The sequence below is a fragment of the Capra hircus genome, chromosome 8 (genome assembly GCF_001704415.2).
Source record: "Capra hircus breed San Clemente chromosome 8, ASM170441v1, whole genome shotgun sequence".
NCBI classification, from domain to species: Eukaryota; Metazoa; Chordata; class Mammalia; order Artiodactyla; family Bovidae; genus Capra; species Capra hircus.
The window spans coordinates 44,147,755-44,168,972 of NC_030815.1; the positions used below are offsets into that span (position 1 = coordinate 44,147,755).

Here is a 21,218-nt window from a genome sequence, read left to right on the forward strand (position 1 = left end):
ATGTTACGAACCTCTGTCCATAGTTCTTCAGACACTCTGTCTATCAGATATAATCCCTTGAATCTACTTGTCACTTCCATTGCATAATTGTAAGAGATTTGATTTAGGTCATACCTGAATGGCCTAGTGGTTTTCCTTACTTTCTTCAATTTAAGTCTGAATTTGGCAAAAAGGAGTTCATGGTTTGAGCCAAGTCAGCTCCCCATCTTGCTTTACTGACTGTATAGAGCTTCTCCATCTTCAACTGCAAAGAATATAATCAGTCTGATTTCGGTATTGACCATCTGGTGATGTCCATGTGTAGAGTCATCTCTTGTGTTGTTGGAAGAGGGTGTTTTCTGTGACCAGTGAGTTCTTTTGGCAAAACTGTTTGTAGTCCACTGGAGAAGGGAATGGCAAACCAGCATTCTTGCCTTGAGAATCCCATGAACAGTTTGAAATGGACCAGAGTAGTAGTGTCTTTCTCGGCATAAGAAAGATTTTGTATTCCAGGAAGCTGTGAATATTTTAGAACGGGCAAAACACATTGTGTTAATCTTATGTTGCAGAGAGGAAAAGACATATGACTATGGAGATGAAGCAATTACCTCAGAGTATTGAATGCCATGACACATGGTTTGGATTTTCTATGGAGGCAGCAAGTTATTTAAAGGCAGTATGACTCTGGTGATATGGAGTGAATATGGTGCTTTTCTCCAAGTTAGGAGATTCAGGAAGGAGGAGCAACTTTGCGATGGGGTTTCCCAGGTGGTTCTAGTGGTAAAGAATCCACCTGCCAGTGCAGGAGACACAAGAGATGTGGGTTTGATTCCTGGGTCAGGAAGATCCCCTAGAGGAGGGCTTGGCAACCCAACTTGCCTGGAGAATCTAATGGATACAGGAGCCTGGCAGGCTGCAGTCCATGGGGTGGCAAAGAGTTGGATAAAACTGAAGCAACTTAGGACACACACAGCACAGTGATAGCACTGGGTTTGGTGCTGTCAAACCCAAAATGGATTAGTTCCATTTTGTAAACACTGAGTTTGAGATGCCACTTGGGAAGGCATTTGGAAATTTAGCCTTAGAAGGCAAGACTTACTATTAGATATTATCAAGATCTGGGATGGTCTGGTGGCCTATGTGTCTGACTCACTGGACTTTGAAAAGATGATGATACTTCTGGAGTAGGAGCGGAACTCCCCTCCCCTGAGAGAGCCAGAACCCTCTTCCTTTTCCATTCTCTTGCTGCTAGTCTTAGGCTACATAAAGCAGTCTTTAGACAGGGATAATTGAAAGCTCCTCATAGGGAAAAGATTAGGTACTTCTGGCATGATAGCTCAAGAAATTAGGAGAAATTATGAGCTTTGGAACTTTTTTCTTCTTTGTTTGTTTCATTCTGCCATTCAGGTTTTACATGATAGTGATAGTTTTTTTATTTTTTCTATATTAATGTTTTGGAAAAGATCTGCTGTTTTTATCTCTGAAGGGAGAAATTAAATAAAATTTGATGCCATGAAAATTAGTTTTCTAGTTACATTCCTTGGATGAGTGAAGAAATTTGTTTTTTGATGGTGGTACTAAATTTGGGGAAAGTCCATGACAACTTTCATCTGGAACCTTGGACTTTTCTCTTTTCCTCTCCATTGAGAATCTGGTGAGATACAGTGAGGGACTTTGGTATTTTTTGTTCTCTGTACAATTTATCCTGTCTGGATCTTTTATTGATACCATCTTGTTGGAAATATCAAAAGAATCTGGGTATAAAGCAGAATTATCCATGTATTCTCAAGAACACTGTTGCAGTGAAAACTGGAGATTGTTTAGAAGCTTGTGTTTGCCTGAATTTTGATATTCACACAATTAGCATGTGTAAACTTTTAAAACTTTAAGCTATTTCCTAAGTTAAAGATGACAAACTTGGTGAAAAACTTCATTCACTTGTCACCTGTCAGTATAAATATTTGCTTAACTGTGATGGTATGAAGGGAAATATGTTTAATATTAAGGCTTTGGTCTGTTATGTAAATTGATATTCAGAAATTTTTTCATGGAACATTTACTTCTTTGCTTGATTATTTTCCTAATTCTGCTCATCTAGAATGTCAAGAATTTGAAATATTACAGTCTGTTAACATAGAACTCTGGAATATCCTTCTTTTAATAAGATGGGAATTTGTCTGCCTTGTTTCAGGATAAGGTTCATAATTTAACAGACTCTTGTTGCTACAAGTATGAATATATGACAGACTATTGAGAATGAACAAGGCAGACACAGCTGGTCAGCTCTAAGTTAAAGGAGATGGTTTTTACATACTTTATATTTGAAAAAATTTTGACAAAATCTTTCTCAAATGAAGTTTTATTTTCCTTGTCAGAAAATTTAATAAATATTCAGCATATCCCTGAAGTTTTATTTTCCTTGTCAGAAAATTTAATAAATATTCAGCATATCCCTGGAGTCTATAATTTTGAAACCTGATCTTACTGTGGTCATTTTTCTTCAAACATTTCTCCACTGTAGCTTTGATTATGGAGAAATCACTGTCCTTTACTGTTTCCTGTTGTTTAGTCGCTCATTCGTGTCCGACTCTTTTGCGACGCCCTGGACTGTGGCCCTCCAGGCTCCTCTGTCTGCTTTGCAGGCAAGAATACTGGAATGGGTTGCCATTCCCTTCGCCAGAGGATCTTCCCAACCCAGAGATGGAACTCCTGTCTCCTGCACTGTAGGCAGTTTCCTTACTGCTGGGCCACCGGGGAAGCCCTTACTGTTTCATCGGTTCAGTTCAGTTCAGTCGCTCAGTCCGTGTCTGACTCTTTGCAACCCCATGAATTACAGCATGCTAGGCCTCCCTGTCCATCACCAACTCCCAGAGTTCACTCAAACTCATGTCCATTGAGTCGATGATGCCATCCAGCCATCTCATCCTCTGTCTTCCCCTTTTCCTCCTGCCCCAATCCCTCCCAGCATCAGAGTCTTTTCCAATGAGTCAACTCTTCACATGAGGTGGCCAAAGTATTAGAGTTTCAGCTTTAGCATCATTCCTTCCAAAGAACACCCAGGGCTGATCTCTTTTAGAATGGACTGGTTGGATCTCCTTGCAGTCCAAGGGACTCTCAAGAGTCTTCTCCAACACCACAGTTCAAAAGCATCAATTCTTCAGCGCTCGGCTTTCTTCACAGTCCAACTCTCACATCCCTGCATGACCACTGGAAAAACCGTAGCCTTGACTAGACGGACCTTTGTTGGCAAAGTAATGTCTCTGCTTTTGAATATGCTATCTAGGTTGGTCATAACTTTCCTTTCAAGGAGTAAGCATCTTTTAATTTCATGGCTGCAGTCACCATCTGCAGTGATTTTGGAGCCCAAAAAAATAAAGTCTGACACCGTTTCCACTGTTTCCCCATCTATTTCCCATGAAGTGATGGGACCAGATGCCATGATCTTCGTTTTCTGAATGTTGAGCTTTAAGCCAACCTTTTCAGTCTCCTCTTTCACTTTCATCAAGAGGCTTTTTTGTTCCTCTTCACTTTCTGCCATAAGGGTGGTGTCATCTGCATATCTGAGGTTATTGATATTTCTCCCGGCAATCTTGATTCCAGCTTGTGCTTCTTCCAGCCCAGCGTTTCTCATGATGTACTCTGCATATAAGTTAAATAAGCAGCGTGACAGTATACAGCCTTGACGTACTCCTTTTCTTATTTCATAGGCCGGCGTAAAAATTGGAACTCAATCACTATTCTTTATAAATAGGAAAAGGAGTATGTCAAGGCTGTATATTGTCACCTTGCTTATTTAACTTATATGCAGAGTACATAATGAGAAACGTTAGGCTGGATGAAGCACAAGCTGGAATCAAGATTGCCAGGAGAAATATCAATAACCTCAGATATACAGATGACACCACCCTTATGGTAGAAAGTGAAGAAGAAATAAAGAGCTTCTTGATGAAAGTGAAGGAAGAGAGTGAAAAAGTTGGCTTAAAGCTCAACATTCAGAAAACAAAGATCATGGCATCCAGTCTCATCACTTCATGGCAAATAGATGGAGAAACAGTTGAAACAGTGACAGACTTTATTTTGGGGGGCTCCAAAATCACTGCAGATGGTGACTGCAACCATGAAAGAAAAAGACGCTTACTCCTTGGATGAAAAGTTATGACCAACCTAGACAGCATATTAACAAGCAGAGACGTTACTTTGCCAACAAAGGTCCATCTAGTCAAGGCTATGGTTTTTCCAGTAGTTACGTATGGATGCGAGGGTTGGACTATTAAGAAAGCTGAGCACCGAAGAATTGATGCTTTGGAACTGTGGTGTTGGAGAAGACTCTTGAGAGTCCCTTGGACTGCAAGGAGATCCAATCGGTCCATCCTAAAGGAGATCAGTCCTGAATATTCATTGGAAGGACAGATGTTGAAGCTGAAACTCCAATAATTTGGGCACCTGATGTGAAGAGCCTGACTCATTTGAAAAGACCCTGATTCTGGGAGAGATTGAAGGTGAGAGGAGAAGGGGACAACAGAGAATAAGATGAGTGGATGGCATCACCGACTCAGTGGACATGAGTTTGAGTAAACTCCGGAAGTTGATGATGGACAGGGAGGCCTGGCGTGCTGCAGTCAATGGGATCGCAAAGAGTCGGACACGACTGAGAAACTGAACTGAACTAAACTGAATGCTGATTGTGATATGATAACCTCTTCTGACTTCAACCGCTTCTTTCCTAACAAGGCTTAATTACCACTAAATAATTTTAACAGAAATAATATTTATTCAAATAGAGCACTAATAGGAAGTTTCAGTCTATATGCAACCCCAACTGAAGGAAATAAAATCAAACCACATTCTTTGGATGTAGATAAGGGTCATAGAATAAATATTTATGTATTGATTATTTGACTGCTTATATTCTTATGATACTACTCATTGTATCATGAAAGGTGAAGTAAAAGAAATACAGTAATTCCAAAGATAATGTTCCTATACTACTTTGTTCTTTACATTTGTTCAGTTTTGCTCATTTCGTCTTTTGAGTAGTAAACTGCTACTTTTGAAAAGTTTGTTTTTAACCAATTTTTTTTTTTTGCTATAAAAATCTAGTTTGAAGAGCTCAAGTTTTTAGAACTAAAAAGACAATTTAAGTAAAAACAAAACAAAAAACCCACTACAGTTTATTGAAGTAATAATCAAAGTAATTTTCTTCCTTGGTCTAAAACCATTTATTGTTTTTAAAGTTTTATGCATAAATCCCATAGAAATTTTTTACAAAAGCTTTTTTGTTCCTTGCTGTCATGTTATGTGTTTGCCCAAATAGTATATATTAATTAATTTTTATGTCTACATTTCTGGCAAAATAGAGATTGCTTTTCTTTATTGATTATATTTTACAGAATTTAACACTTCATGTTGGTGTTCTTCCTTTTAGAGTTGACCTTGCAAAAGTATTAGATCTTCATGCCTTTGACAGTCTCTCTGGAATAAGGTATGTTTCCTGTCCTGTTTGGTCACTTTTTCTATAATGTATTTTTTCCCCCTACAGTTATAGGTGTTAACAGAATGATTTATACGTATGCACATTTGATTTATGCTTCCTGTTACATTTTTGATGTTGTAGATCATTCCTAATGATTATTTTCTTGAAAGTTTTGCCAACTGGATGTTTGGAAATCACATGTATTTTCCTACAGAAGTTACAGTGTAAGTGGTACTTAACTTTAGAGATTTGATGTTAATATTTCTTTCCCATCCACTGTGAGTAATACTTCCTATGAGAAAACACATGAGATACATAGAAAGCTTTAGTTGGGGTATTCCCTCAAGCACTCCTTTTCCTATAGTAATGGATCAGTTTCCTATCTCTTTCCCTAGGGAATCATTTTGATAAGGGAAAGAACAAATAGTTCTTCCCTGGTCATTGATATCTTTTTTTTTAACCATCTTTAACCAGTTTTAACTGTACAGTTCATTCAGTAGTGTTAAGTATATTCACATTGTTTGCAATGGGTCTACTTTTTCATCTTGCAAAACTGAAACTCTGTACCAGTCTGTTGACAACTCCTGGATTTCCTCTCCCTGTAGCCCCTGGTAACTACCAATCTGTTATCTGTTTCTAAGAATCTGAAAACTTTAGATACCTCAAATAAGTGAAATCATACAGTATTTGTCTTATTGTCACTAACTTATTTCACTTAGTTCTCAAGGTTCATCTGTTTTGTAGCATGTGACAATAGTGTCTTCCTTTTTTAAGGCTACATAATATTCCATTGTACATGTCATTTTTTATTTAACCATTTATTCATTGATAATGACATTCAGGTTGCTTTCATCTCTTGGCTATTGTGAATAATTCTGCAGTGATCATGGGTTGGGTGTGCAAATACCTTTTCAACACCCTGCCTTAAATTCTTTGGATATATGCCCAGGACTGAGATTGCTGGATCATATGGTAATTCTATTTTTAATATTTTGAGGAACCATCATATTGTTTTCCATAGCAGCTGCACCATTTTACATTCCCGCAAACAGTGCATAAGTGTTCCGATTTTTCCACTTCCTTGCCAACACTTGCTGTTTTCTGTTGGTTTTGGTAGTAGCTGTCCCAGTGGGCGTGAGATACATTGTGGTTTTGATTTACATTTCTGTAACAATTAGATATTGAGCATCTTTTCATTTACTTGATGGCCATTTGTATATTATCTTTGGAGAAATGTCTGTTCAGATACTTTGCCCATTTTTTATTTGGATTATTATTATTTGTGTGTGTATGTGGTTGTGTGTGGCTGAAATGTAGGTGTTCTTAAATTACTTAGGTATTAACCCCTTATCAGATGCATGGTTCACAAATATTTTCTCCCATTTCCTCTGAAGTAGATGAGTCATAGTGAAAGGTATGACTTATGTGAGCAGTAACCTCTCTATACCCAAAGGAAAGGAGCGTTCTTATCTCTGAAGATGGAGGGAATCTCAAGGCACAGGGCTTGCTGAGTTTTCCATAGTTTACCACACTTGGCTCATCCTCTCTCCTGTCATATCTCCATGGCTTTCCACTCTTCATCAAAGCCAGCACAGAAACACCCAGGTTTACCCTTTCTTCAGGTCTTCATTTCACTATGAAGTTTCCTTTGTCAACTAAAACCCTTATTAAATGAATGTATATGCTTTTCTCTTCTTAATCTTTGTCAGTCTAATTTTCAGACCCACCCAGGGACTTAAAAGGTAGAGGAAAACTTTTTCTTGCCTGTGCAAGTTGTAGGCAGTCATTGTCCAATATTAAATATTAAACACAGGGAAAGAACATAGAGTTTTTTCAAAATTTCCAAGGTAATTTTATTTCACGCTTACTGCATTAGTGATGCTTAAAACAAATAACTACTTAACGTGAAGGCCCTGCTCTGGATAAGGTCTTTGTATAACTTTTCTTTATGCTTAGATGCTTAAGGAGAGAATCCTTTCCTGAGCAACCAGCTGGGAAGGATTTAATTTGACACTGTCCCTACTGAGACCCCCCAAGGAGACTCATTCCCTTCAACAGTTCCTACAAGCCTTTTCTCTTTCCTAAACTTGCTGTTACTAATTTACCCCTCACTGTTCTCCAAGGCAAAACATCTGCAAGGTTTTAAGTCCTTTTCTTCCTCCAAACCTACCCCCATCAGTCTCTAAAGGTGCCTGTAGTTGTTATGGTTGTAATTTGTTATGGCATATTGATCTTTAGCTCCTTTTATATCAGAACAATGTATTTTTAGGAGTCTTTTAGTTTTCTCTCTGCCACTGGTAACTGACTGAATAGAAGGCTTACATTTATGGATACTGTTTATTTTTTTTAAGTAGATACATTCAAGGGAAAACATTGATATGGAAAAACTTACTCTTCTAATTTTCTTTGGGTTCAAGCATTATTTTCACAGGGAGAGTAGATGAAATGTTCAGCAGTTGTAAAATGCTTAGGTATATTTTCCTAGGCCTATATTAGGTCTTTTGGAAATAAGAAGAAACCTATTTAACCACACAAAATAGTTAAGATTAGTTTTTCTCTGTATTGTGTGTATATGTATATATGTCAATGAATGTACATTTTTATGAGAGGTTTGTAAGCAGTCTGCTAGCATTTGTCTATTAAAATATGTAAACAGCATGTAAAATTGGAACTATGTAACAGATTCAGCTGTGGAAGTTCTCTCCTATTTAGCTTTGTGTCTCTAAGTAATATATATGGTGAAATGAGAAATATGTTGAGCTCTGAATTTATAATCAGTTATTCTTAGTTTGCAGAGAAAACTTCAACATGTGCCAACAACACAACCTCATCTTGATCAGGTAAAAAAAAAAAATCTTAAAAACTGTTTTGATAGTTTTCATAATTTAAATGTTCTTGAGGTCATCTGTATCTAGCTTCTTAATGTGTAAAGAGAGTTCATCAAAGCAGAGTTATTTAAAAATCTTAGAAAATCATGCTTTCTGGCTTCTCCATTCTACATGTCAGTCAACATATTTTGATTAGTTCTTTTGATGAGAATTACTATATAAAAGTGGCCTAGGGGTTCTTTATGCAGCTTATTTTTAAGTATATTTAACTAACTGATTAATGAAAAGTCTGGAATAGACATCCATGGCTTATTTAAATAAAAACTGACTTTGGAAAGGCAGGAAAGATGCTAGGAACAAACAAAGTGTATTTTCACTGTACCCACCTTTTTTTAAAGCAATTTGTGGATGGTGGAGCTTAAAGATAACTTCTTTCTTCCATTTTAACACCGTGAGAAGGGGGCCTGTGAGTGAGTAGTGTGTCTTGCATTCTCTCCTTTTCCTTGAGACTGTCATTTATTTTTGAATCAGTTTTAATAGGGCCATGATAACAGCATACTTATCCATCTCCATTTTGGCTCATATTTATGGGGAGCTGTACTACCACATTTGTGTCATTTTTCCCTGAGAAACTTTTCTAAATAGAATATTCATGACTTACTTATTTTACAACTGAGTTTGTATCTTTTAGTCCTCTTCACCTGTTTTGCCTATCCCCGACCCTTCCCTTTGGCAACCACCAGTTTGTTCTCTGTTATCTATGAGTCTGCTTCTGTTTTGTTATGCATGTTCGTGAGTTCTGCTTTTTGGGTTTCTACATATAAGTGAATTCATGGTATTTATCTTTTTCTGTGTGATTTATTTTACTTAACATCATACTTGTAGGCCCATCCGTACTGTCACAAATGGCAACATTTCAGTCTTTTTATAGTTGAGTAATATTCTGTTGTGTGTATACACGTACGTATGTGCACACACCCACACACACCACATCTTCTTTATGCATTCATTTCTTGGTGAACACTTAGATTCCTGTTTCCATATCTTAGCTGTTGTAAATACATAATATTTCAATGAACATTAGTGGGCATATATCTTTTTGAATTACTGTTTTCATTTTCTTAGAAGTGGAATTATTGGACATGACTGGGCTACTGAACAGCAATAAATGGTAGTCCTATTTTTTTGAAGAAGCTTCATTACTGTTTTCCATAGTGGCTGTGCCAATTTTCATTTCTGCCAGTAGTGCATGAGAGTTCTGTTTTCCTCACATCTTCACAAACACTTATTATTTGTTGTCTTTTTGAGAATAGTCATTCTGAAAGATGTAAGATCATATCTTATTGTGGTTATTTTGCTTTTCCCTGATGCTTAGTAATGTTGAGCATCTTTTCACGTGTCTGTCGGCCATCTGTGTGTCTTCCTTGGAAAAATCTCTGTTCAGGTCTTCTGCTCATTTTTGAATCATATTGTTTGGGTTGTTTTGTGATACTGAGTTATATGATTCTCTATGTATTTTGGATATTTATCATGTATTAGACAAATCACTTACAAATTGCCTTTTTATTTTATTGAAGGTTTCTTTTGCTGTGCAAAAATGTTTTAGTTTGATGTAGTTCCATTCTTTATTTTTGTTTCGATTGCTTTTATCTAAGGAAATAGATCCAAAAAAATATTGCCAAGACTTATGTCAAAAAATATAGTGCCTCTGCTTTCCTTTAGGAGTTTTTTGGTTTCAGCTCTTAAATTTAATCTTTTATCTGTTTCAAGTTTGTGTTATAAGGAAGTGGTCTGGTTTCATTGTTTTGCTTGTAGCTGTTCTGTTTTTCCAGTACCATTTACTGAAGAGACTATCTTTTCCAAGTTGTATATTCTTGTCTCCTTTGTTGTAAATTGATTGACCATATGAGTGTGAGTTTATTTCTGGGCTCTCTATTCTATTCCCTGGATCTATGTGTCTGTTTTTGTACCAGTTCCTAGAACTTAACTGTAGCTTTGTAGTATAGTTTATAATCAAGAAGTGTGATATCCCAATCTTTGTTCTTCTTTCTTTTTTTAAAAAGCTCTTCAGGAGATTCTTTCACAATTTTCCACAGTTTATTGTGATCCACACAGTCAAAGGCTTTGGCATAGTCAATAAAGCAAAATTGATGTTTTTTTTGGAACTCTCTTGCTTTTTCGATGATCCAGCAGATGTTGGCTATTTGATCTCTGGTTCTTCTGCCTTTTCTAAAACGAGCTTGAACATCTGGGAGTTCACAGTTCACATATTGCTAAAGCCTGGCTTGGAGAATTTTGAGCATTACTTTACTAGCATGTGAGATGAGTGCAATTGTGCAGTAGTTTGAGCATTCTTTGGCATTGCGTTTCTTTGGGATTGGAATGAAAACTGACCTTTTTCAGTCCTGCGGCCACTGCTGAGATTTCCAAATTTGCTGGCATATTGAGTACACCACTTTCACAGCATCATCTGTCAGGATTTGAAATAGCTCCAGTGGAATTCCATCACCTCCACTAGCTTTGTTCATAGTGATGCTTTCTAAGGCTCACTTGACTTAACATTCCAAGATGTCTGGCTCTAGGTGAGTGATCACACCATCGTGATTATCTTGGTCGTGAAGATCTCTTTTGTATAGTTCTTCTGTGTATTCTTGCCACCTCTTCTTAATATCTTTTGCTTCTGTTAGGTCCATACCATTTCTGTCCTTTATCGAGCCCATCTTTACATGAAATGTTCTTTTGGTGTCTCTAATTTTCTCAAAGAGATCTCTAGTCTTTCCCATTCTGTTGTTTTCCTCTATTTCTTTGCATTGATCGCTGAGGAAGGCTTTCCTATCTCTTCTTGCTGTTCTTTGGAACTCTGCATTCAGATGCTTATATCTTTCCTTTTCTCCTTTGCTTTCCACTTCTCTTCTTTTCACAGCTATTTATAAGGCTTCCCCAGATAGCCATTTTGCTTTTTTGCATTTCTTTTCCATGGGGATGGAAATTAAAAGACACTTAGTCCTTGGAAGAAAAGTTATGACCAACCTAGACAACATATTCAAAAGCAGAGACATTACTTTGCCAACAAAGGTCTGTCTAGTCAAGGCTATGGTTTTTCCAATGGTCATGTATGGATGTGAGAGTTGGACTGTGAAGAAAGCTGAGCACCGAAGAATTGATGCTTTTGAACTGTGGTGTTGGAGAAGACTCTTAAGAGTCCCTTGGACTGCAGGGAGATCCAGCCAGTCCATTCTGAAGGAGATCAGCCCTGGGATTTCTTTGGAAGGAATGACGCTAAAGCTGAAGCTCCAGTACTTTGGACAACTCATGTGAAGAGTTGACTCATTGGAAAAGATGCTGATGCTGGCAGGGATTGGGGGCAGGAGGAGAAGGGGACGACAGAGGATGAGATGGCTGGATGGCATCACTGACTTGATGGACGTGAGTCTGATTGAACTCTGGGAGTTGGTGATGGACAGAGAGGCCTGGCGTGCTGTGATTCATGGGGTCGCAAAGAGTCGGACACGACTGAGCGACTGAACTGAACTGAACTGAGCTGAACTGAACTGAACTGACAGGAGATTCTGATGTACTTTCCTACTTTAGGTATATCAACATAGGGCAAAGTATAATATAATACTGCAGACCAAGGACTGTGAGATTCAGTAACATGAACAGTCTCATTTGATTTAGTGGAGTTCACTCAGACTCATGTCCATCAAGTCAGTGATGCCATCCAGCCATCTCATCCTTGGTCGTCTTTTCATTTCATGGCTGCAGTCACCATCTGCAGTGATTTTGGAGCCCCCCAAAATAAAGTCTGACATGGTTTCCACTGTTTCCCCATATATTTCCCATGAAGTGATGGGACCAGATGCCACAATCTTCGTTTTCTGAATGTTGAGCTTTAAGCCAACTTTTTCACTCTTCTCTTTCACTTTCATCAAGAGGCTTTTTAGTTCCTCTTCACTTTCTGCCATAAGGGTGGTGTCATCTGCATATCTGAGGTGATTGATATTTCTCCCGGCAATCTTGATTCCAGCTTGTGCTTCTTCCAGCCCAGCGTTTCTCATGATGTACTCTGCATAGAAGTTAAATAAGCAGGGTGACAATATACAGCCTTGATGTACTCCTTTTCCTATTTGGAACCAGTCTGTTGTTCCATGTCCAGTTCTAACTGTTGCTTCCTGACCTGCATACAGATTTCTCAAGAGGGGCCTATTATTAATAATAGAAATAGGGAACTCTAGAAGGCAGACTGATTTGGATCAAAACACCAAATGTTTAGCTATCTGCCCAGCGGCAGGATATCACAGCAGAGGAGTCACAGGAAAGAGAAGCCAGAGGAGTGGAGAGTGGACAGAGAGGTTTTGCGTTTAAGTACATTAGTGGGCTTAGTTTTCCAGATAAAAAAGAAAGGGAAGTTACTGCATGTTACTACATGTTAGATATTGTTTGCAAAAGAGTGGGAAACTGAGGGAGATAATCCTGTAGGTTAAAGAACAAATAGACCAAAATCCTAATATTTAAGAGTTATTCCTAAATTTTATTTTAGGGGCAGTACCTTATTTTGCTTTAGTCTTCTGAGTTACTGCTTCAGTTTTCTGCTTCTTTCTGTGGACAGGAAAAAGAGAGTTAATTTTAGATTCAAAATAAACTGGAAGAAGTCTGAAATGGGTAATACCTGGAACATATTATGTATGTCATTAAAGTTTTATCCCTGAATGATGTTTAATGCATTTGTTTGTTTTTCATGGATTTCTTGTTCATTCTGATAAAGAGGAACTGGGTTTGAACGGGTAAAGGTAGATGAGAAAACCCAGGTGTCAATCTATGTATACTTATTAATAGAGCCAGGGGTGAACTCTTGAGTTGTGACCCTCATCTTCTGCACTGCACATTTATGGGTTTCATCTTTATTGTTGTTTAATCGCTATGTCTGTCCTACTCTTTTGCGACCCATGAACTGTAGCCCACCAGGCTCCTCTGTCCAGTATTCTTCCCAGGCAAGAATACTAGAGTGGATTGCAGTTTCCTTCTCCAGGGAATCTTCCTGAGCCAGGGATTGAACCTGCATTGGCAGGGGGATTCTTTACCACTGAGCCACCTCATCTTCTTTAGGATTTGTCTAATACAAGAAGAGTTTATTAGTACAGAAAAACATCTGGTTCTAAAATGTCTCTCTTTCTCAAGTCCCATGATGCATTGTCTTAGTTTTTAAAACCTTTTTAAAAAATTTCACATTGGAGTTAATTGTACTCTTTAGAAATACCATCATATCTCTAACTTGCCAAAAGCAAAAATCATTCCTGATACAGCATTGAGTCCTATATTGAGACATCCCAACATGAAAAGCCAAGTTATCCAACTTGAATAAGATGCATATTAAGCATTTATAAAGGTTAAATTACTGCTGTCTTTTGAAATTAACAAATTATGTTTCATTTGGCAATCTTTTGCTATGTATTTTGATATGCTTTATGATTTGCTATATTTTTGTATGGATTTTTAGGTGTGATTTGTAATGTTAAGATATGTGTTTCTAGGCAATTATGCAATGCTGTATATAAGTGTATTCTTTATGTCTGTTTTAAAGCTTGACTTGAGCATCTTATTCTCCAAGATAGGGTTTGTGCTTTTGTTGTGTTATGCTTAGCTCTTGTGTATTTTTTATCATTAATTTTAAAATTTTGGGTTAATGTGGCAAATGGAGGTTTGGATTTTAATTATGTGCTCAGCTAGAGGAAATCTTAAGCTTCTGATTCCTTAGAGTGGTCAGTGAGAGATTTATCACAATTAGGAGAAAAAATAAATCTCAGAGTTAACATTCTATAAATGTTAATGTCAACCTTCTAAAACTCATTCTCATCTCTAGGAACTCTTCTTCTCTTGGAACATGTTCAGTCAGAGATAAACTGAATCTTTCAATTTGTATTTATATTTCCCAGAGAACCTTTGCATTTGAGTTTTATTCCTGGCTCTGGGTAGTTTATTTTTTCTGAGCCTCATCCTTCTCAATTTATAAAATGGAAATCATTCTCTTTAATCCACAGTTTGTTGTCATGAGTAAATGATGAGAAGAAATAAAATGACCCAGGCATAAGTACCTCATTTAGTGCGCAGCTGATACACTCTTTATATTAACCTTCCCTGTAGTGCTGGGAATCTTGTGCTGAGAATCTTGTAATGAATGTATTAAGCAATGAGTATCTTTTCACAAGAGTTTCTCTGTGTAAATACTAAACCATGGACTAGCTACAGAATATAGCACGTGGAGTTGCTGATATCAAAAATCAACAAATATGATGAAAAGGTTACACTTAATACAATTGTTAAGGCAACACAAATGTCTGTGAATGTTTCCTTACTTTCCATCTTGACACTTGTGGTTTGAAAAAAAAAGCAGATTGACATTATTATAAAAAAATCATTATCGACTATCTCTTGATTTACAGAGTATTATTACAGTCACATTTGAAGTACCAGGAAATGCAGAGGAAGAAAGTCTAAATGTGTATATTCAGGTGAACGCACTTTTAACTTATTAATGATTTATCAGTTGTTTTGCCATGTAGCTGTTCCTCTGAGCAGTGGTTGATCTTATTAAAATATGTCACTTGATACAGAATCTTCTGTGGGAAAAGAACGTGAGGAACAGGGATGACGACTGCATGGAGGTCATACGACTGAAGGTGTGGTACACAGTTTACGGTTTTATACTTTTGGACAAAGTCTCTTTCTTGGCTGTTACAAAAAAGCCCCATAGTTAGTCAAAAACACAAGCACTAAATTTAGTTCAAATAACCCTTGTGTGTTTTCATTTTTCCTTATTTCCATTTCTGAAAAGAAGCTTTGAAAGTCATTGCATAGTTGTGTAAAAGCACGGTTTGTTTGCACAGCTTCACCGGGTGCTGCAGCTAAACAGCCTGCATGCCTTGGAACATCCCTCCTTGCTCTCTACTCCCAGGCACTCTAAGCAGTTATCTGGCTAATGAGCTTGACTTGTTGAAATTTCTTTCCTCTTGGCATACAACTTGTGGTCAGTCAGAGAAAGTGGAATGTTTTCTTGTGTTACTGTTTCTAAGAGAGCTTCATTAACAGAGGAAAGCTTGCCACAGCCGAACCTTATGCTTCTTGGTGTATTTAGCAGACACTAAACATCTCATATACTGTGCAGCAAAGTTATGAAGGACTAAAAGAATTCTTGCTCAATGTTTAGAAATCCATTCATGTTTATCTGACTTTATTATGTCACACAAGGTGTTTTTCCCAGGGAGCAGTGGGTTCTAGGCTGTGTGCTTAACCAGTGAGCAGTCTTATGTTTTCAGAAATGTGCTTAGGGTTTTATTAATGCTATTTATTATCATTACTGTTAGTAACTAGATTCTCTGGTTAGCAGCCAACTTCCTGGGGTCACTAGAGTGACCGGGAAAGAATTTAGATTTCTTTACCTCCTGTGCGGGCTCTACCTGGGTTTGGCGCTGCAAAGGAACACAGGTGAATCCCAGTGTACTGCTAAATCATTCCCACCCAGAGGAACTAAGCCAGGTCTGCTGCTTCTCCTTGATTCTGTCTCCATCTGGATTCTATGATCCTAATTGAAAGATCATGTTTCATTCTGTAACTGCTTTTTATCCCTAGTGAGTGTAGGGTGGTTACCTAGAATTAAGCAGTCATATATACCACTCCGTAGAGTTCAGTGGCTCATTCTGTACCATCCCAGTTTGGATTTTGTTCTTAGATATGTGACATTTTCTCTGGTTCTTCCTTTCTTTGGTTCTCCTTTTGGCCTTCCTCTCATCACAGCAACACTGGGGCATCTGAGACAACACAGCCTTTCTCTTCATAGAGTTCCTTCTCTTGGCTCTTACAAATTATTGGTCTGGTAATAATGTTTAAAATGTGAACTCTAGTAACAGCTGATACTTCAAAGACTTTATATAAGTATAAGATTAATGCTTAGGTAATTATTTTCAAAATGTTTGTTCTTACATATTAAAACTCAACTTTAAAAGCAGAAAATGAAACTGCACAAGAACAGGAAACTGGAAGAACATACACCCAAAATACATGCATATTACCAAAAATACACAGAAATTGTGAGGTGGTAATGACAGTGGTTTGTCTCTTATTATTTTTCAATATTGTATTATTTTATAATAAATATGTATAACTAATAAATATTATTTCAGAGAAATTATATCATTCCCATAGGAGCCAGTTTATTAGATAATTTGCTCTTTATTTCTACAAATCAGTATAAAGTGGATTTTATCCAGATAAATACAATAGTTTTCCTTCATTTCATCATTATCTACTTTATTTAATGCAACTCATTCAAAAACATATTATCATCAAAATCCTTTAACATCTTAAATTTTCCTTCTAAAATGGAAATAAGTATAAAGTCCTTAAAAGTAGAATAATCAGTAGAATTTGATACCTAACATGTTTTATCATTTAGTTGTTTCAGTTTTTCATTGTGATAACACTGAATACACATCATAATACATATATTAACTTTATCAGTAGAAGTAGTGGTTTTTAAAAAAATTAATGTATGCAGAAACATATTTTAAAAATTGGAGGCTTTTAATGCACAAATAACTAGAATTAAGGAATTTTAACAGTATGTCCTTTATGATTCTGTATTTTAAAAAGAAATGGGGATAATTAATGCATTAATATTGGTGCTCAATTTCTGCTTTTAAATTCAAACTGTGGCTGATTTGTTATTCTCCTCTGAGCAGGGGCTAGTGTCAATCAAAGACAAACCGCAACAAGTGATTGTCCAGGGTGTCCATGAACTATATGATCTGGAGGAGACACCAGTGAACTGGGAAGATGACAGTGAGAGAACAAATCGATTGGTCCTTATTGGTAAGTAACAAACAGTGAACTTTTTTTTAATTGAAATACAGTTGATTTACGATGTGTTATTTTTAGGCATCAGTTCAGTTCAGTTTAGTCTCTCAGTTGTGTCCGACTCTTTGCGACCCCGTGAATTGCAGCACGCCAGACCTCCCTGTCCATCACCAACTCCCAGAGTTCACTCAAACTCACGTCCATTGAGTCAGTGATGCCATCCAGCCATCTCATCCTCTGTCGTCCCCTTCTTCTCCTGCCCCCAATCCCTCCCAGCATCAGGGTCTTTTCCAGTGAGTCAACTCTTCACATGAGGTGGCCAAAGTATTGGAGTTTCAGCTTTAGCATCAGTCCTTCCAGTGAACACCCAGGACTGATCTCCTTCACAATGGACTGGTTGGATCTCCTTGCAGTCCAAGGGACTCTCAAGAGTCTTCTCCAACACCACAGTTCAAAAGCATCAGTTCTTCAGCACTGAGCTTTCTTCACAGTCCAAATCTTACATCCATACATGACTACTGGAAAAACCATAGCCTTGACTAGATGGACCTTTGTTGGCAAAGTAATGTCTCTGCTTTTCAATATGCTATCTAGGTTGGTCATAACTTTCCTTCCAAGGAGTAAGCGTCTTTTAATTTCATGGCTGCAATCACCATCTGCAGTGATTTTTGGAGCCCCCCAAAATAAAATCTGACACTGTTTCCACTGTTTCCCCATCTATTTCCCATGAAGTGATGGGACCAGATGCCATGATCTTAGTTTTCTGAATGTTTTTAGGCATACAACAAAGTAATTCAACAAAGTAATGTATGTATGTATATATATATATATATGTACATACATATCTATTTTTTTCCAAATATTTTTCCCTTATAGACAGTTAAATTTTTTTTTCCATTTTTTATTTTTTTGCTTTACAGTACTGTATTGGTTTTGCCATACATTGACATGAGTCCACCACAAGGGTACATGAGTTCCCAACCCTGAACCCCCCTCCCAGCACCCTCCCCATATCGTCTCTCTGGGTCATCCCAGTGCACCAGCCCCAAGCATCCTGTATCCTGTATCAAACCTAGACTAGCGATTCGTTTCTTACATGATAGTATACATGTTTCAATGCCATTCTCCCAAATCATCTCACCCTCTCCCTCTCCCACAGAGTCCAAAAGTCTGTTCTTTACATACAGTTAAATTTCTGAAGCAAAAAAAAAAAAAAAAAAAAATTAGGGACTTCCCTGGTGGTCCAGCGGCTAAGACTGTGCGCTCTCGATCCCTGATCAGAAAACTAGATCCCATGTGCCACAGCTAAGAGTTCCTGCACGCCACAGCTAAGACCTAGTACAGCCAAATAAATGAACAAGTAAATATTTTTTTAAAAATAGAGGGATATAATGCACTACCTAAGCAGTGTTAGCCAATCTGAACTTCTTTTGTAAATTCAAATAAGCTTGTGGTTAATGTATTTGTGCTAATTATGTGATAACATCAAAAGAACTTGTTAAGTCCTTTGCTTTTTTTTTTAAGTAGAAAGCAGAGCTGATTTACTTATTTATTTTTGATTGCACTGGGTCTTTGTTGCTGCATGTGGTCTTTCTCTAGTTGTGGCAAGTAGGGGCTGCTCTGTAGTTGCAGTGTGTGGACTTCTCATTGTGGTGGCTTCTCTTGTTTTGGAATATGGACTCTAGATGAGTGGGCTTCAGTCGTTGTGGCTCACAGACTGGAGAGCACTGGCTCAGTAGTTGTGACTTGTAGGCTTAGTTGCTTTGCAGCATGTGGGATCTTCTGAAGCAGGATCAAACCTGTGTCCCCTGCATTGGCAGGCAGATTCTTAATCAGTGGACCATCAGAGAAGTACTGCCTTTTACTCTTCTTCAAATAATTTTAGAAAAGTGATTAATCCAAATGTCAGCTTGGTTCTCAGGGACTTAATTAGAAAGTTAAGGAAGGACTCACTAATTACTATTATTTTCATAAATTTCTGAAGATTATCAAGCATTTAATGGTCTAGACTTGATAGGTAAACTGTGTCGTTTTAATGAGCATAATATAATCATATCTATTTTGTTCTGTTTACAGGCAGGAATTTAGATAAGGATATTCTTAAACAACTATTTATAGCTACTGTGACTGAAACAGAAAAGCGATGGACAACACATTTCCAAGAGGATCAAGTCTGTCCATAACACTAGAAGCATCACCAAAAGGACTGGATAATAAAAGTGAGAATAAGTTTCCTGTTGGATGTATTTCAAGCATCTATTTTTTGCGTTACTTTTCTTATGAATAACGGTGTATCCTTTAAAATAGTATTTATTTTATAGAACACATAAATATAGAAAATCAGTAATATAAAACCCTTGATATTCATTCAATAAAACGTAATTTCCTATGACTTTTTTTTTTGTAGACAGATGATTCGCAGACTTATCTTTGGAGTTTACATATGCTGAAATTCTTACCCATGAAAATTTTAATAATAATGGTGGTATCATGTTGATATATGCCGGAAACCAACACAATACTGTAAAGCAATTATCCTCCAATTAAAAATAATTTTTTTAAAATGGTAAAACTTAGTCTTATTTCAGCATAATTGTTTTCCCTTAGAACTTCACCTGATTGCTTGGATGTAATTTTATTGTTAAAAGGAAATTTTTTAAAAAATAGATAATGTCACTATTTTTATTAAGGGAAATAAGAACTTTATTGTGGTAGATACTTGTAAGAAATTACTCGTAATTTCTGAGTCAAAGAAATTATTTGAGACTCTCTTATTCTTAGAGTCAGATTCTAAGCCTTACTAGTAGTCAGTGTAATGGAACTTCAGCCACTCACTTTGCAATATATTTCAAAGATTTCAATTATAGAACTTTTAATTTTAGAGTTGATTTTACTGCTGGTATTAAATCCATCTTGGGTTTTTTGAACTTCTTTATTTTTCAGTGTAAACTAAAAAGTGACAGGGTACTTTAAATGTAATTACAGAGAACTTTTGATAATTTAACAATCTTTATATAAATAGTAGGTGTGTAAGTAAGTATATATTGGATTACTTTTCTCCTATTCCTTCCGAAGGCCAGGTCAGCATAACTATATTCAGATAGGAAGAGAAAAGCATGAGATGAGATTTAAAGAAGAGTAATGGTTGTTAAATATCAGAAGACTGTAAAAATGACTGAGCATGTGCGTGCCCTGTTTCAGAACTTTCTGATAATCTTAGTGTCACAAAGATCTTTCCTATGTTTTCTTTTAAGAACTTAATAATTTTAGCTCCACGTTAAGTATCACAATCCATCTCAAGTTAATTGTTCTATTGTTATGTCTTGAAAAAACTTTTCCCCTTTGAATAAGCTTTTTGCACCTTTGCTAAAAATCACTTGTGTGTGTGTGTGTGTTTCTGTGGACATTATTTTGATTCAGTGTCTTTTTTTTCCCCATTGCACCAAAGGGATGTAGAATTTATTTAAGTTAAATACTTGAGTTCAAACATGTTATGAATTAACAAATTTATTGAGAGGAGGAACAAAGAGAAACCTATTAGGAAACATTCAAAGGAGAAAGAAGATGAAACTGGGTTATTCCATAACCATTACCGTATATGACATGAAGGTTTGGGAAAAGTACAATGAAGTTCTCAAAATGTAAAGCAATTATCTTCCCATTAAAAATAAATTTTAAAAATCACAATGAGACTTCCATGGTGCTCCAGTGGTTAGGAATATGCCTGCCCATGCAGGGAACCCAGGTTCAGTTCCTGGTCTGGGAAGATTCTACATGCCATGGGCATCTGGGCCCATGCACCACAGCCACTGAGCCCATATGCCACTGCTGAAACTTGTGGGCTCTAAGAGCCCATGCTCTACAACAAGAGAAGCCACCACAATAAGCCACCCCAACTCACTGCAACTAGAGAAAGCCTGCATGCAGTGATGAAGACCCAGCACAGCCAAAAATAAATAAATAAATAAATTTAAAAAATCACAATGATGTTCTGAAATGCTAAAGAATAAAAATTTAAAAAATTATTAAGCATGTTAAAAAATATGAAAAAAAGAAGGTATATTATTTTCTTGAGAATATGTTTCAAA

At 36.9% G+C, this 21,218-nt stretch overlaps 1 protein-coding gene across 4 annotated transcripts in view; it reads left to right on the forward strand.

The window, feature by feature from the left end:
• The window catches only part of LOC102185181 (COBW domain-containing protein 1), a 56,634-nt gene that overhangs the window by 31,867 nt on the left and 3,549 nt on the right, over nucleotides 1-21,218 (forward strand). For 2 of the 4 annotated variants that reach the window (XM_005683713.2, XM_013965962.2), the window contains 6 exons: nucleotides 5,405-5,461; nucleotides 8,241-8,292; nucleotides 14,721-14,789; nucleotides 14,892-14,957; nucleotides 17,016-17,145; nucleotides 19,207-19,702. In XM_005683713.2, the coding sequence (XP_005683770.1) occupies nucleotides 5,405-5,461; nucleotides 8,241-8,292; nucleotides 14,721-14,789; nucleotides 14,892-14,957; nucleotides 17,016-17,145; nucleotides 19,207-19,313 (481 nt within the window). In that variant the 3' untranslated portion in view covers nucleotides 19,314-19,702. Of the gene's footprint in view, nucleotides 1-5,404; nucleotides 5,462-8,240; nucleotides 8,293-14,720; nucleotides 14,790-14,891; nucleotides 14,958-17,015; nucleotides 17,146-19,206; nucleotides 20,797-21,218 lie in introns of those variants that run through there. The other 2 variants (XM_005683711.3, XM_005683712.3) reach the window with 2 other exon arrangements.